This window comes from Corvus cornix, chromosome 9, assembly GCF_000738735.6.
Source record: "Corvus cornix cornix isolate S_Up_H32 chromosome 9, ASM73873v5, whole genome shotgun sequence".
Taxonomy (NCBI): domain Eukaryota; kingdom Metazoa; phylum Chordata; class Aves; order Passeriformes; family Corvidae; genus Corvus; species Corvus cornix.
In genome coordinates this window covers 14748047-14760404 of record NC_046339.1, presented here as the reverse complement: position 1 = coordinate 14760404, position 12358 = coordinate 14748047, and the positions used below count along the sequence as shown (strand labels likewise).

At 37.7% G+C, this 12358-nt stretch overlaps 1 protein-coding gene across 6 annotated transcripts in view; it reads left to right on the top strand.

The window, feature by feature from the left end:
- Positions 1-12358, top strand: part of LOC104693457 (U2 snRNP associated SURP domain containing) — a 51626-nt gene that overhangs the window by 12136 nt on the left and 27132 nt on the right. For 2 of the 6 annotated variants that reach the window (XM_019289879.2, XM_039556786.1), the window contains exons 2-11: positions 2542-2589; positions 3019-3036; positions 5382-5480; positions 6576-6690; positions 7091-7224; positions 9259-9326; positions 11240-11334; positions 11418-11453; positions 11554-11636; positions 12017-12182. In XM_019289879.2, coding sequence (XP_019145424.1) covers positions 3022-3036; positions 5382-5480; positions 6576-6690; positions 7091-7224; positions 9259-9326; positions 11240-11334; positions 11418-11453; positions 11554-11636; positions 12017-12182 — 811 coding nt within the window. In that variant the 5' untranslated portion in view covers positions 2542-2589; positions 3019-3021. Of the gene's footprint in view, positions 1-2541; positions 2590-3018; positions 3037-5381; positions 5481-6575; positions 6691-7090; positions 7225-8429; positions 8472-9258; positions 9327-11239; positions 11335-11417; positions 11454-11553; positions 11637-12016; positions 12183-12358 lie in introns of all 6 variants that reach the window. The other 4 variants (XM_019289878.3, XM_039556788.1, XM_039556789.1 and 1 more) reach the window with 3 other exon arrangements.

Genomic DNA, 12358 nt, shown 5'->3' with positions numbered 1-12358 from the left:
AGTTAAGTTCAGTTGAGCTGCTTGACATGATGGGAGCAGAAAAAAATAATCCTGCTCCAGATTTGAACACAGGTGGGCAACATCTTACAAAATGTTTCTCTCTGTGTTAGAAAGACTCCGATTCCGCTGAGTCAGTGCAGCTGGTCTGACTCTTAAGGAAACAAAATGGCCCCTTTTGTCAAGGCAGTGCAGATGGATGCAAAGTGCAGTGTTGTGAGAATTTGCGATTTTTCTTTTAATAACTGCTATTTAGAAACTGACAGATAGCAATAGGTAATTCTGTCAAGAACCTTTTCGTCTTGTGCTTTGTCAGAACAGTTGCTTGGATGGTCAGGAGTAGTAGCAAAGGTAGAACTAAATTTATGCATAGGAAGGGAAGACCTGAAAAACAAGAATTGTTGAAGGAGGAAGATAATGTGGCTGTCCAAAGGTGTCAGTTACTGTGGGGTAAAGTTGGTCTGAAAGCTAAAACTGCTTTTCCAAGTTTTCTGAGTGCAGCTTAATAGAAATTGTGCTGCTCGTATGATGTTCAGGGTGGCTGCACAGTGCCATGGTCCCTGTAGGTGGACTGGGGAGTGCCGCTGTACTCCCACAGAGTCTCTGTGTGCTGCTGTGGACTGAAGCCTTTCTGAGCAGTATCATTTGCTTGCTGCTGGAGAAGCAGATTTAGTGTCTTACTTTTTTTATGTTCTTCCTCAGGATAATGTGTCATTGTACTGAGCATTCTTACTGTTTGTTGCTCTGTGTAATGCCTTGGGTTTTGTCCTCCCAATAAGCAGCTTCAGCACCACCCCTGTTGGGAGGAGTTGCTTTCTGAAACTTCCATAAATGAAGCAGCTGTAGAGAATCAGGAAATGGTCATTCCATTCTGCTGTTGCCAGACAAGCTCCTTTCCTGGAGCAGTGCTCAATCTGTGTCAGTACACTAAGGCAGACACCACTGTATCACTCCATCTTTGATCTTTTTAACTGCAGGTCTGAAATTGTTTTTTTGGAAGGCTGGAATTGTAGCTGCTGTGTTGGTTGCTGCAGGGTGGCAGCTGGCAGCAGGAAGAATGCTGTTTCCATGCTCTGGAATTCTTTTGCACAGTGTCTTTCTTTTATCTGTGTGATGTTGGGCTATACATTCATAAACTCTTGAGGAGAGGACAACTTTCCTTAAGCTACATTTGTGCAGAATGTAGAACTGTGCATAACAGATTACTGATCTGAGTGCCATAGGCAGTTGTGAATCACAAAAAAATCCGGCACCAAGTACACAAGAAGAGAAGTTTGCGGGAAGTGGCATTAGTAAAAGATGCTTGTGATCCTTGCTTCCATGCGTGTTCTAATAAACGGCTACTGGTGCATGGTACTAAACTTGTTACTAGCTTCTGTGCAAAGATGTGCTTGTGAGTCATGTACAGTGCTGCAAGTAAGGCGATTTGGGAGGTCTTTGAGAGGAAGACATTATTATTTTTCTGGTTTTTCCCTCCCCCGTTTCTCTTTGTAAAAAAAACCTCCAAACATACTGCTAGAAGCCTTTTGCTTCTTCCTTGGAAGGGCTGTATCTTTGTGTTGCTCTTTACTTTTGCGCATTTAATTCTGGTTGTTGAACTGCTTTTGGTTGAAGACCATTTTTTTCTAAGTTGATTTTACTGTATAACATAGGAGTATACTTGTTGAAAGAGAAATGTCTCTGCCTTAGCTGATGAAAAGCAGGATGCACAATGAAAATGAGGTCTAGTAAATTATCTTCTAGAGTAGCATTTGGTGCTTGTTTGTTTTGAAAAGCTGGAGATGAGCATCATATATTACTATTTCTGGTATAAACTATAAACTCCTGCTAATAAGGAGAAATGCTAATGTTCTGTAACTAATGAACAGATTTCAGCTAATGGAAATGTTTTATTTTGACTTAAATGTCAGTTTGATGCCAGAACCGTTGAAGTTGAGGTAAGAATTGTGCATCAGGCAATAATATCTTAATAGTAGGTGTTATGTCAGGTTTTCTGGAATTTGGGCATTACGTTATTTAAAACCTGATTTTGTATGTATGCTGGTTTACATGTTAAAGTTCAGTTAGAGTTTAAAGTAATACTGTCAATTAGTACCTAGTCACAAATTGGGGTTCTTGAGGTGGCCAGCTTCCATCTATGCACAATATAGTAAGAGCAGTTTTGGAAATTATTTTATAGTAAGCCAAATGTAATCAAGCACTTTATGTAATCTTTAACGGCCTTTAATGACAACTCTTGAAGATGCAAAAACCTTATTTTTTTTTCCCAGTGGTGCCATTAGTGACATATTTATAAAATCCAGCTGTGGAAATTCAGATGTTTTTAATGGTCTGTCTTTAATCCCTTATTTGCCTTATACTGACATGTTCCTGAGGTGACCTGGTCAGATATATCATTAAAATACATGATGTGTATCTTTGTTCTTGTGTATTTGGATGTTAAAATAGAAATGAAAATCACATTCCAAGAACTGAAAAAAGCCCCCAGAGATTGTTTGTCTGTTTCTTGTTGTGTGCCTCACTTCCTCCTCATTCTCTCCTCAGGTCAGAGGGCCAGATGCAGTACATACCACTGGATCTGCTGATTCACATGTAAGTCCAAAACACTTAAACAAATAAAAACCCCCAAAAATTCCAGCCAAACCCACAAACTCAAAATAGGCCTGTTTTTAAAGAAAACTACTTGCTACAGGCAGAGTCTGGTGCATTGGGTATGTAACCTGTAGGTGTTTGCAAATGAGCCATTGATTTCATGTTTAAAAATACTCCTTGAAACTTTCAAAACAAGCACCAGTGTAGGAAGCTGTGCTGCATGGTACTGCATCCATAATAGGTACTGGAACAGAAAGAAGCTGCAAGGACTCTGTATGGGTTTGTCTCTTAAACTGAGGAATGCTTGAGAATAACGGGTGATCAATCCTAAGAGTCATGGGATATTGAAGTGCTTTTTCATACACAGTTGGCTTCTCGAAGCTGAGACAGTATGGCCCTAATTCCATCCTTTATTTTTCTTTCTAATAGAATATGTTAAAGGAAAAGGTAAGAGTAATAACCTGGTCTTGCTGGCCACCCCACTCCTTGTTCCCTCAGTGAAGAGACCTTTGCCTGATTGTGAGGTTGGTATGTTGCATGAAGACTTACCTATTTCTGAGCTAAAATGAAAACGGACAGCAAGAGCCAAACTGGGAGTTAATACCAGACAATTCATTCTGTGATTTGGATTTTCTTCAAGATTTCAAATGCAAAAGTCAATTGCCAACTGTTAAATTGCTTGTAAGATACCATTATTCTAGTTGTGATAGCAGAAACTTTTCATAAAGAAGTAGCTTGTTTTATTGAGAGCTTTTACTTGCTACAATTTGGAAAATTTCTCTTAAATCTCTTCTGAGAATTTTGTGCTGATGGAACTGGGACTTCAGTGCTTTGTGCCACCTTACAGTCAATGCAGTGTTCTGTTTAAAAAGAAGTTGGCTTTCATACAGAGATTTGATTACTCAGCTGCAAGTTTCTCTTTGCTTCTATCATTTGCTTTACACTTTTCACAGTATTTTGCATTTTTTGAAGGAGGAAGACCTTCAAGTTTTGTATAGTTCTGTTGTTAGGAATTCTGTGAAACTGCATATGGTTAATGATATGTTATAATTGCTCACTGGAATCTTAACTAGCAGACATAAATTAGTTCAATCTTCTTTATATTGCTCCTACCACTTAGAAGGTGTTTTTTTCCCCAAAACCACTTCTAAACTGAGCAGATCTTAGTGCCAGAACTCTTTTATCTTGCAGCTGCTTCCCTTATGTCACTGGAACAAATATTTATTTGGCTGATCTACAGGCATCCTATAACATTACTGTGAGAGATTATTTTCTGATGACAGGATAAGCCTTGGGTAGGAGTGTGGTATTTGTTCTGCCTGCAATGTTGTGCCGTAGCTGTGTGCTCGTGTTTTGCCAAGGTTGTATATTGTTTGTCGTACTGAAACTGCTGTTTTTCAGACTACTGGAAGACTGGATTTTATTAAATTTAAAAACAGGGAGATGAATTAAAAGCTCCTGATAAACCTGTCACAGCAGCTCATGTTGACAAACACAGTGTCATAAACCAGATAACTTCACAGACAACACTGTGTAAATTTGTGACTGATAGCTTTACTTTCAGTGATGAAGCAGGGAACACTTTCAAAGAAATACCAGCTCCTTGGTCATATGCTTGACACAGATCTAAGAGGTGTTTGTGATGCTGAGCTGGAATTATATAAACTGAAGATATTTCAAACAGTTTGTTTTTCGTGGTGCTTTTTTATGTAAATTTCTTTTGAATAGGAAGCTGATACTAGAAATAAAACTCTTTACAAAGAAAATTATTCCTGGAGGAAACTCTCTCCAGTTGCTATCGGAATTTTTTTCGTAATACAGTGTTTAAGTGTTTCATCTTATTTGTCTTGATGTTTTATTGAGCTGATTTTTTTTAGGAACTGTCATTGCAAAAATCATAGTTTTAAGCATCACTGTGTGCTCTATGTAAGAGCATCATAAATATTTTGAAGACAAGGCTCATACCTTAGGTTTTGTTCTTCTGGGGCTTTGTTGTTGTGCTGACTATTCATGAATTATTGTGTTAAGGTAGGAATTTCCAGAGAAATATCTTTTCTCTCATTTAACTTCCCACTGCCCATGTCTTTGGAACATGCTCTCCATCCTGTTTCTTTCTTCTCGTGATGTTTTACTGCCTGTTAACTACCAGAATAGAGCCTTAAGAATTCTAATTCCATACTCCAGAAATTACTGTTATGTGGAGTGCTTCCTTTGTCAGGGTTTTGGAAAGAAATTTGGAAGAATATAGGAGCTGAATGTGAGGTTTTTTGTTTCATTTAACTAATAGATGAAAACCTCTAGAATGCATTTTGTTGTTCAGCAAAGCTATTAATTTTTACCTTGAAGTACAACTGAAATTTAGCATCCATTTGATTGTTCCATTACCTGTCCAACCTTGCACAAACATTATTCTGGCCAAAATAGAATAGTCACTTTTTTTGAGGGGGCAGGGAGGGAAGGGGGAAGAACTGTAGTGCAAATCATGTATTTCTGAAGGTTTAGAAACTGCAGCACTGCACAGTGATAAATGTCCAGGCTCTTACAGCAAGTGTCCTTCAGATTTTAGCTGTGTTTGAATGGTGTATTAAAAGGTCTCTCATTAAACCAAGGACGATTTGTTTAAAAAAACCATACCGATTTAATTTTTTTTTAGTTGTATTAAATAATGACATCTTCAGAGATAAGTACAGGGAGGCTTTTCTTTGTTTTATTTGAGTTACTGGTCTAGGCCAAGGTCAAAAGTAGCATTGTTTGTAAACAGTTTGATGTCTGTCTTCTTACTCCCTTTGCAGCCTCTAATGGAAAGTAAACTTAAAGCATTCAGTATTGGCAAAATGAGTGCTGCCAAACGGACTCTGAGCAAGAAGGAGCAAGAAGAATTAAAAAAGAAGGTAAGGGTATATAATGAAAATTTCATGTTGTATGCGGAGCTGAAATAAGTTTGCTTTTAGATTGCAACCAGCTTTCACACCAGATATCTTAATTTTGATAATTGTAGTTCTCTAAAAGCAAAAGTAAATTGTATTTTACATGTATAATTTATTTTTGACATCCATGGCATTGAGATAGAGACAGGCTTCCTCTTTGCTTCTCTGTGAGAAATCAAGTTCTCTGGCTTATTGAAATAGGGAATTACAATAATCCATTGATGTATTGCTCAGGATGGAGACAGCCATCACCTTAGGTAATTTTCTGTTTTTCATTTGCTCTCTATCATTGGATTTCAGTAATTACGAAGAGTACCTTTTGTTTCTGAAATTGTTTCAGTGCACATCCTTGTTAGTTCTGTAACATTTTTTTGTCCAATGACTGTATTGGGAACTAAGAAAAACCTTAAAATTTGATACTGCATTTTAGATTACTCAGGGGTGTCCAAATTCAGGAAGTACGTATCTCGTAGTTGGTAAGGTGGAAGTTTTGAAAATTTTGGGGTTTGAACTTTATATGCACAACTTGTACTGTATTCTAGTGGCTTATCTTCTGCTGAGTTGTTGGAAATACTGGCCTGAAGATCATGATAGTGCTAAATTTAGTGTCTCAGCTTAAGTCATTGAATTAATTTATTCTCGGGGAAATACAGAAAGGTGATCCTGTTGTTGATCTCGTTCAGCCATGTGGGTTGATTGTAAAGGCTGAGATGGAATGGGCACTGTTCTGTCACGCTGAGGCCAGCAAAGCTGCAGGCTCATAAGCCTTTGATTTGAGCTATTCTGTTTGGCATCTTTTGAATGTTAAATGGCCATGTAAACTCTTGGAAAGGAACAGGCATAGTGGAGCACACAGCCTCACTGGCTTAGCGTATTATGTGCTGTGTTCTGCCCACATTTCTCAAAAATTTGAATTGTCTAAATTTGAAACTCCTTTGATGCAGTTTGTAGCTTGAACTCTAGAAAATAAAAAGGAATGTCACATAGCTAATTTAAGAGTAACTGTCTATTGAAGGTTGTTCTGTGATGATAGTAAATAGATTAACATTTGCTATGTAGGAGGATGAGAAGGCTGCTGCAGAAATCTATGAAGAATTCCTTGCTGCCTTTGAAGGAGGTGATGGTAATAAAGTGAAAACATTTGTAAGAGGAGGAATCGTTAATGCATCTAAAGGTATAACTAATCTTTTTTTGGAGGTGGTGGGTCATTTGGCTTTGAGTAAAGATGAAGGTTGGCTTTGAATTGCATTTTAAAATTAATACGTTACATTGGAAGCAGAAAAGAAAACTTGATGCTAAAATCTACCTCATGCTTTGACTGAGGTAGGCAGTGGCGTGATTTGTGTTTTAACCATAAGAGGAAAAAGTGCTTTGGTTGAGAATACCTGATCTTAAGTTCTTTTTCTTCATAGTAAAAGATGTTAAATTATGTAAAATTCGTATTATCAGCTTTTTAAAAATTAAATAATATATTGAATTGAATGACCAAAACTAAAGAACAGCATTCTTTCTAATGAACAGTGTTGTGCAGCATTAGTTAATAAAATTTGCTTTTAACTTGCCTTTAATTTCAGAGGAGCATGAAACAGATGAAAAACGGGGTAAAATCTATAAACCTTCGTCCCGATTCTCAGATCAAAAAAATCAACCAAGTCAGCCATCTAATGAGAAACCTCCATCCCTCCTAATGATAGAAACCAAAAAGCCTGTAAGTTTCTTACTTGAATCTTAACTTCATCCTGATGTATTTAGAAGTGCTTAGGAAAAGGGCCATGTGATCTTTGCAGTGTAGTTCTATCTGCATGTGTCACATACTGAGAGAAGGTGGACATTTTGAGTTGCCTGGACCTATAGCAGATATGAAGGTGATGAAATGCAGAGGCCCAGGAGCCCTGTATGTGGCACAGTACACCTGGTACTGCACTGCCCTTTTACTGTGTTCCTGCTAATTTGGACAAACTTCTCATGGATATGGATTTCGTGACTGTTGCAAAGTAACAGCTTCTTTAGTCCTGAGAATTTCTGAGGTTTTAGAAGCAATTCTTCTCAATTCCTCTTGCTACCATCTGTTTTTGATTTTTTTTTTTTAAACCAAAAAATAAATTGACCTTTGTGTTGATCCAAGTTTTTCTTGGTAGGGTTCTTTGATTTTTTGTTTGTTTGTTTGTTTGTTGGTTTGGTTTGGCTTGGTTTTTTTTGGGGGGGGGGGTGAAGTTTGAGAAGTCCCTTTAGAAGTTCCTCTTTGAGTTCTAGAACTTGCACAGTTTTGAAGCTGAACACCTTGCTTTATTTAGTTTATTTTGTCTTCTGTATGGTTTGATGGGGTGTTCTTTTGGTTTTGTTTTTGGGGTGGCTTTTCGTTTTTTTCTTTTTTTTGTAAACCAAGGCTCATCATAAAAAGCAATGAAAATATTAGAACTATGAACAAACAGAGTCTTCAAGTTAAGTGATAATTGCATATGATTACTGTTACTGCTGTGTATGTGTAATGAATGTCTTTGATGTCTTAAAAGTCTTTTAATAGAGCTTACTACAATTTTAAAGCTTAAGTGAAACATGTATGATGCTGCCTGTTAGGGTGGGAAATGAATGTAATGTGGTAATTGTGGGCAGTTCCATCATAACCTCCCTCCAGATTTAAAACAATGTCAGTTTTAGACTAGTGGGGTACTACTGGATGGCAGTTTTGATCTTCATTGTGTGTAAAGCTCTACAGTTACAGAAATGAATTGTAGCATTTTTTTATTTTTCTGAGCTCTGTTCTGTCTTATGCAAGTGTTTGTACTGTAAGAATATTACTGCTTTTCAAATTTTTCATAAATACTTGTGAAGTAATGCAATCAGTTTACTCACTTGCCCTGTCCAATGGTGATTGAAGATAATGAGGTAAAAATGATTTTATTTATTTGGCAGACCCTCCCCAAAAACAAAAACAAACAAACAACTTTGCCTGGGGTGAGTAGGAAGTCCAGTTTTTCCAAAGCTGTAGTGTGTAACACAAATATTTTGTATGTCTGCCTATTGGAAACGTTTTCATTTAAATTTGATTATATAAAAACAATGTTGTTGAAGATAAGATTTCACATGAGTTAGTTAAGGAACATATATTACTGTTAAAAGAAAAAAAAAGTAGTGTTGCAGTATCCATATTCTTTGTCATTCAAGAGTGTTTTTCCTGAGGATCTTGAACTGTTTATAAGTAACAATTTTTTCAGACTGTATTTACATCCAAAAGGAAGCAAGAGAAGGAAATTCTTTTCAAGTAGAATGTTTGTGGATAAAATAATTGAATATATATATGTAAAATAATTTACATATATATGTAAACACATCTGTCAAATTCATTAGAGCATGATGGTTTGCTAGGGGTGTAGTCAGCATCCTGGTTTCCAAATGGAATAAATGACAAAATGCCTTGGTTATTTTAAATGTGTATGTAGTAGAGAGAGTGTTTGATCACATGTGCTGCATTGTAAGAATGACAAGTAACAAAGTTTATTTTCAACTATCCTTAATTTTATATTTTCTAGCTTTGTGTTTGATAGCGCTCAGTCTGAATGTTTCAAGTCTGTTTGGTTGTTGTTTCGGGTTTTTTTTTTTGTTTTTTTTTCCTCCTGTAGTTTACTTGGTTTGAAAGCTGTGGGTAAAATATGCATGGAAATTATCTAAAGTTTTGTTATATGATTTTTAATTTTGTTGATTTTGTCTTCTGAAGTGTTGTTTTATATATCTTTAATTTTAGCCTTTGAAGAAAGGAGAGAAGGAAAAGAAAAAGAGTAATTTGGAACTTTTTAAAGAAGAATTAAAGCAGTAAGTTTGCTAGTTTTTACTGTAAATAAACAAAATCCAAGGTTTTTGCCTTGTTTTACAGACAGTATTTAGGATCGTTTTTGTTAAGCTGTTTCCCAAGGAAGGTTTTTATTTTTCTTCTCCCCTAAATGCTTGGGAAATTATTACAGCTAGGGATGGGGGTCCGAGGCTCTGACCCAGGAAGAGGTGACCGGTCCGGGGAGATGGTCCCGAAAGGAATCGCCTTCCCGAGGCCCGGTGTCTTCCCTCAGCTGCTGGCAGGAGGGCCCTTGCAGAGACTGTCAGCTCTTCAGTGATTATCAGCTCGTGATTCCAGCTCAGCTCTGCAGGGCAGCCTCCAGGCCAAGCCAGACCAGAGAGAGAGACAAGAGGCCCGTGTGGCTGGTTCCGCACGGAGGCGGCTTTATTATGGGTCCTCTCCGGCGAAGGGGAGAGCCAGGGACGGGAGCCCTCTCTCTGCGCCACAGGGGCCCATAGGGCTTGCTTTTATAGGGATACAGGGGATCAATAAAGGCCAATGGATTACAGAGGATCTGGGATGGGTACAGGCCAATGGGTTACGATGAAATCTGCATAGTGTCTCCCAAAGGATTGTAGGTCTGTCTTTCCTCCCTGTGACCAAAGTGGTTGCCTTTCCAGGGAGTCCTGCTGGGCGATTGCGAAATCTCTTATCTCAGCAGAGATCCCTCCAGGGCAAGGGCTGGGCATACCCCACAGCAAATTATATAACTAATTAGCTTAAAATAACTTAGTTAAGCTTAATTACTACCATTGCTGATGGGCTTGGCCTTGGCTGTTGTTGGGTCCGCCTTGGAGCTGGCTGGTACTGGCTTCGTCGGACATGGGGGAAGCTTCTGGCAGCTTCTCACAGAGGCCACCCCTGTAGCCCCCCACTACCAAAACCTGCCCAGCAAACCCAGTACGGGGTGTAGCAGAGAGATTGGTGGCAATTGAAATGTCTGTCACACTTGAAAAGAATAAGCTTTGTCAGTGTTTCTAAACTATATCCAGAGGAATTTGTAGGAGGAGCTTGATCTTTTGTATAATGCAAAAATAAGAGTTGTAATTCAAGTCTAGAGACTTATTTCAACTTGCTTAGTATTAAAAGCAAGATGGATAATGCTTGAAAAAGCAGATTCTTTCACTTTCAAATGTATTGTAATACAACAAAGAGCAGCACATATATTGAGTGCAGTTGAGTGTCATATATTTATCCTGATGTTAGAGATGGAAAACAAATGAATCCGTGTGCATTAGAAAGCAGTAGGTACAACATTGTAAATCTGTATGTGGCTTTTGTGGGGAGTGCCTGAGCTTCACTGCTGCGTGTTCCTTAGTTGGTGTAAATGAATTGAGCTGCCAGCCTTGTATTCCTGGGATACAGTATCTTCATATCAGGATTTAAGGCCAGACTGCAGGGAGCCAAATAGATCCTTGTGTGAGTACTGTCCTCAGAGTGAAAAACTGAGATGAAATCCGGTATATTCTGGAAATAGTCATGTGGGTGTGCCTGTGAGTAAGGCTTAGAAAAGCTAGAAGCATAAATAGACACTAAGGAGTTGTGTGCCTCTTGAAAAGCCACCTGAGTGGTCAGCGGACCTCTGGCAGTTGGATGTTGCGTTGGAGTCACTTTTTCAGAGCACAGTTCTTACTTCTGCTCTTGTAAGCTGCTTCTCAAACCAAGTCAATTTTGTTTGAGAATGAAATACCCTGACAGTATGAATGAGGAATAATTCTGATAGATACATTCCAGTTGATGAAACAGAAATTCAGACATACTAGAAATTTGGAAGTTTTAACAAACTCATTGTTTCATATTAAAAATTCTCGTAATTGCGAAGTTCATTCAAAATTTTAGAATAAAAACTTCAGAATGATTTTAAGTTGTTGCTTACTTTAAACTTGCTTTGTAGAATCCAAGAGGAGCGTGATGAAAGGCACAAAACAAAAGGTAGATTGAGTCGTTTTGAACCACCCCAGTCTGATTCAGATGGGCAGCGTCGTTCAAGTAAGTAGATGTTATTTTTTATGTTAGTTTGGGCTACAAGATTTGTAGACTGAATTGTACATATTTTTCTTCTCTATATTCAGTGGATGCTCCTTCAAGAAGAAACAGATCATCTGGTGGTAATACAGATTCTTTTCTTACTCAATTTAATGTTGTCATTTAAATGCATAGCAGGGATTATGACTTCCTTTTTTTGCTTGTTTTTTTCCATTATTTTAGTACTGGATGATTATGCACCAGGATCACATGATGTTGGAGATCCAAGCACAACAAATCTGTATCTGGGAAACATCAATCCTCAGGTAAGTTTGGAGCCAAGGAGGCAGTGTTGGCATGTTTGGGCCCAGATGAATTTTTTTGCAATATTCATTGGAATAAATACTCTGTACATAATGCTGAAAAGTTAAGGTTTAGACTACAAATCACCAGCTCAGTTAAAATTCTTTTTCCATTGATATCTCTAAGCAAGGTGGATCATATCTTAAAAATTTGAGTGTGCTCAGTTAAAAGTGCAGTTTTATAGATTCTTGTTTTTGTAGTAGATTGCATTAGGCGAGTATCAATGAAGCATTGTTTTTCAAGAAACTGAAAAAATTAAAATTTTGACACTTGGACAATAACATGAACAACTGTCACAGAAATGCAGTGGCAAAATGTTAACTTTTACCTCTTTTTCATGTAGATGAATGAAGAGATGTTATGTCAAGAATTTGGCCGCTTTGGACCATTAGCAAGTGTTAAAATTATGTGGCCAAGAACCGATGAAGAAAGAGCAAGAGAAAGGAATTGTGGCTTTGTTGCCTTTATGAACAGGAGAGATGCTGAAAGAGCATTGAAGAATTTAAATGGTAAACTGATTTCTCAGTTCAGGGCTGTAATTCTCTTTGCAGACATTTTCAGGTTGTTTTATCAGACAAGTGACATGTATTCTGTGGCTCCAGTACATACCTGTCTGACAGTGATTTTAGTTTACACTTGACTGTTCTACTGGCAACTGAATGTTGTCAAACTATAACAGTTGTGT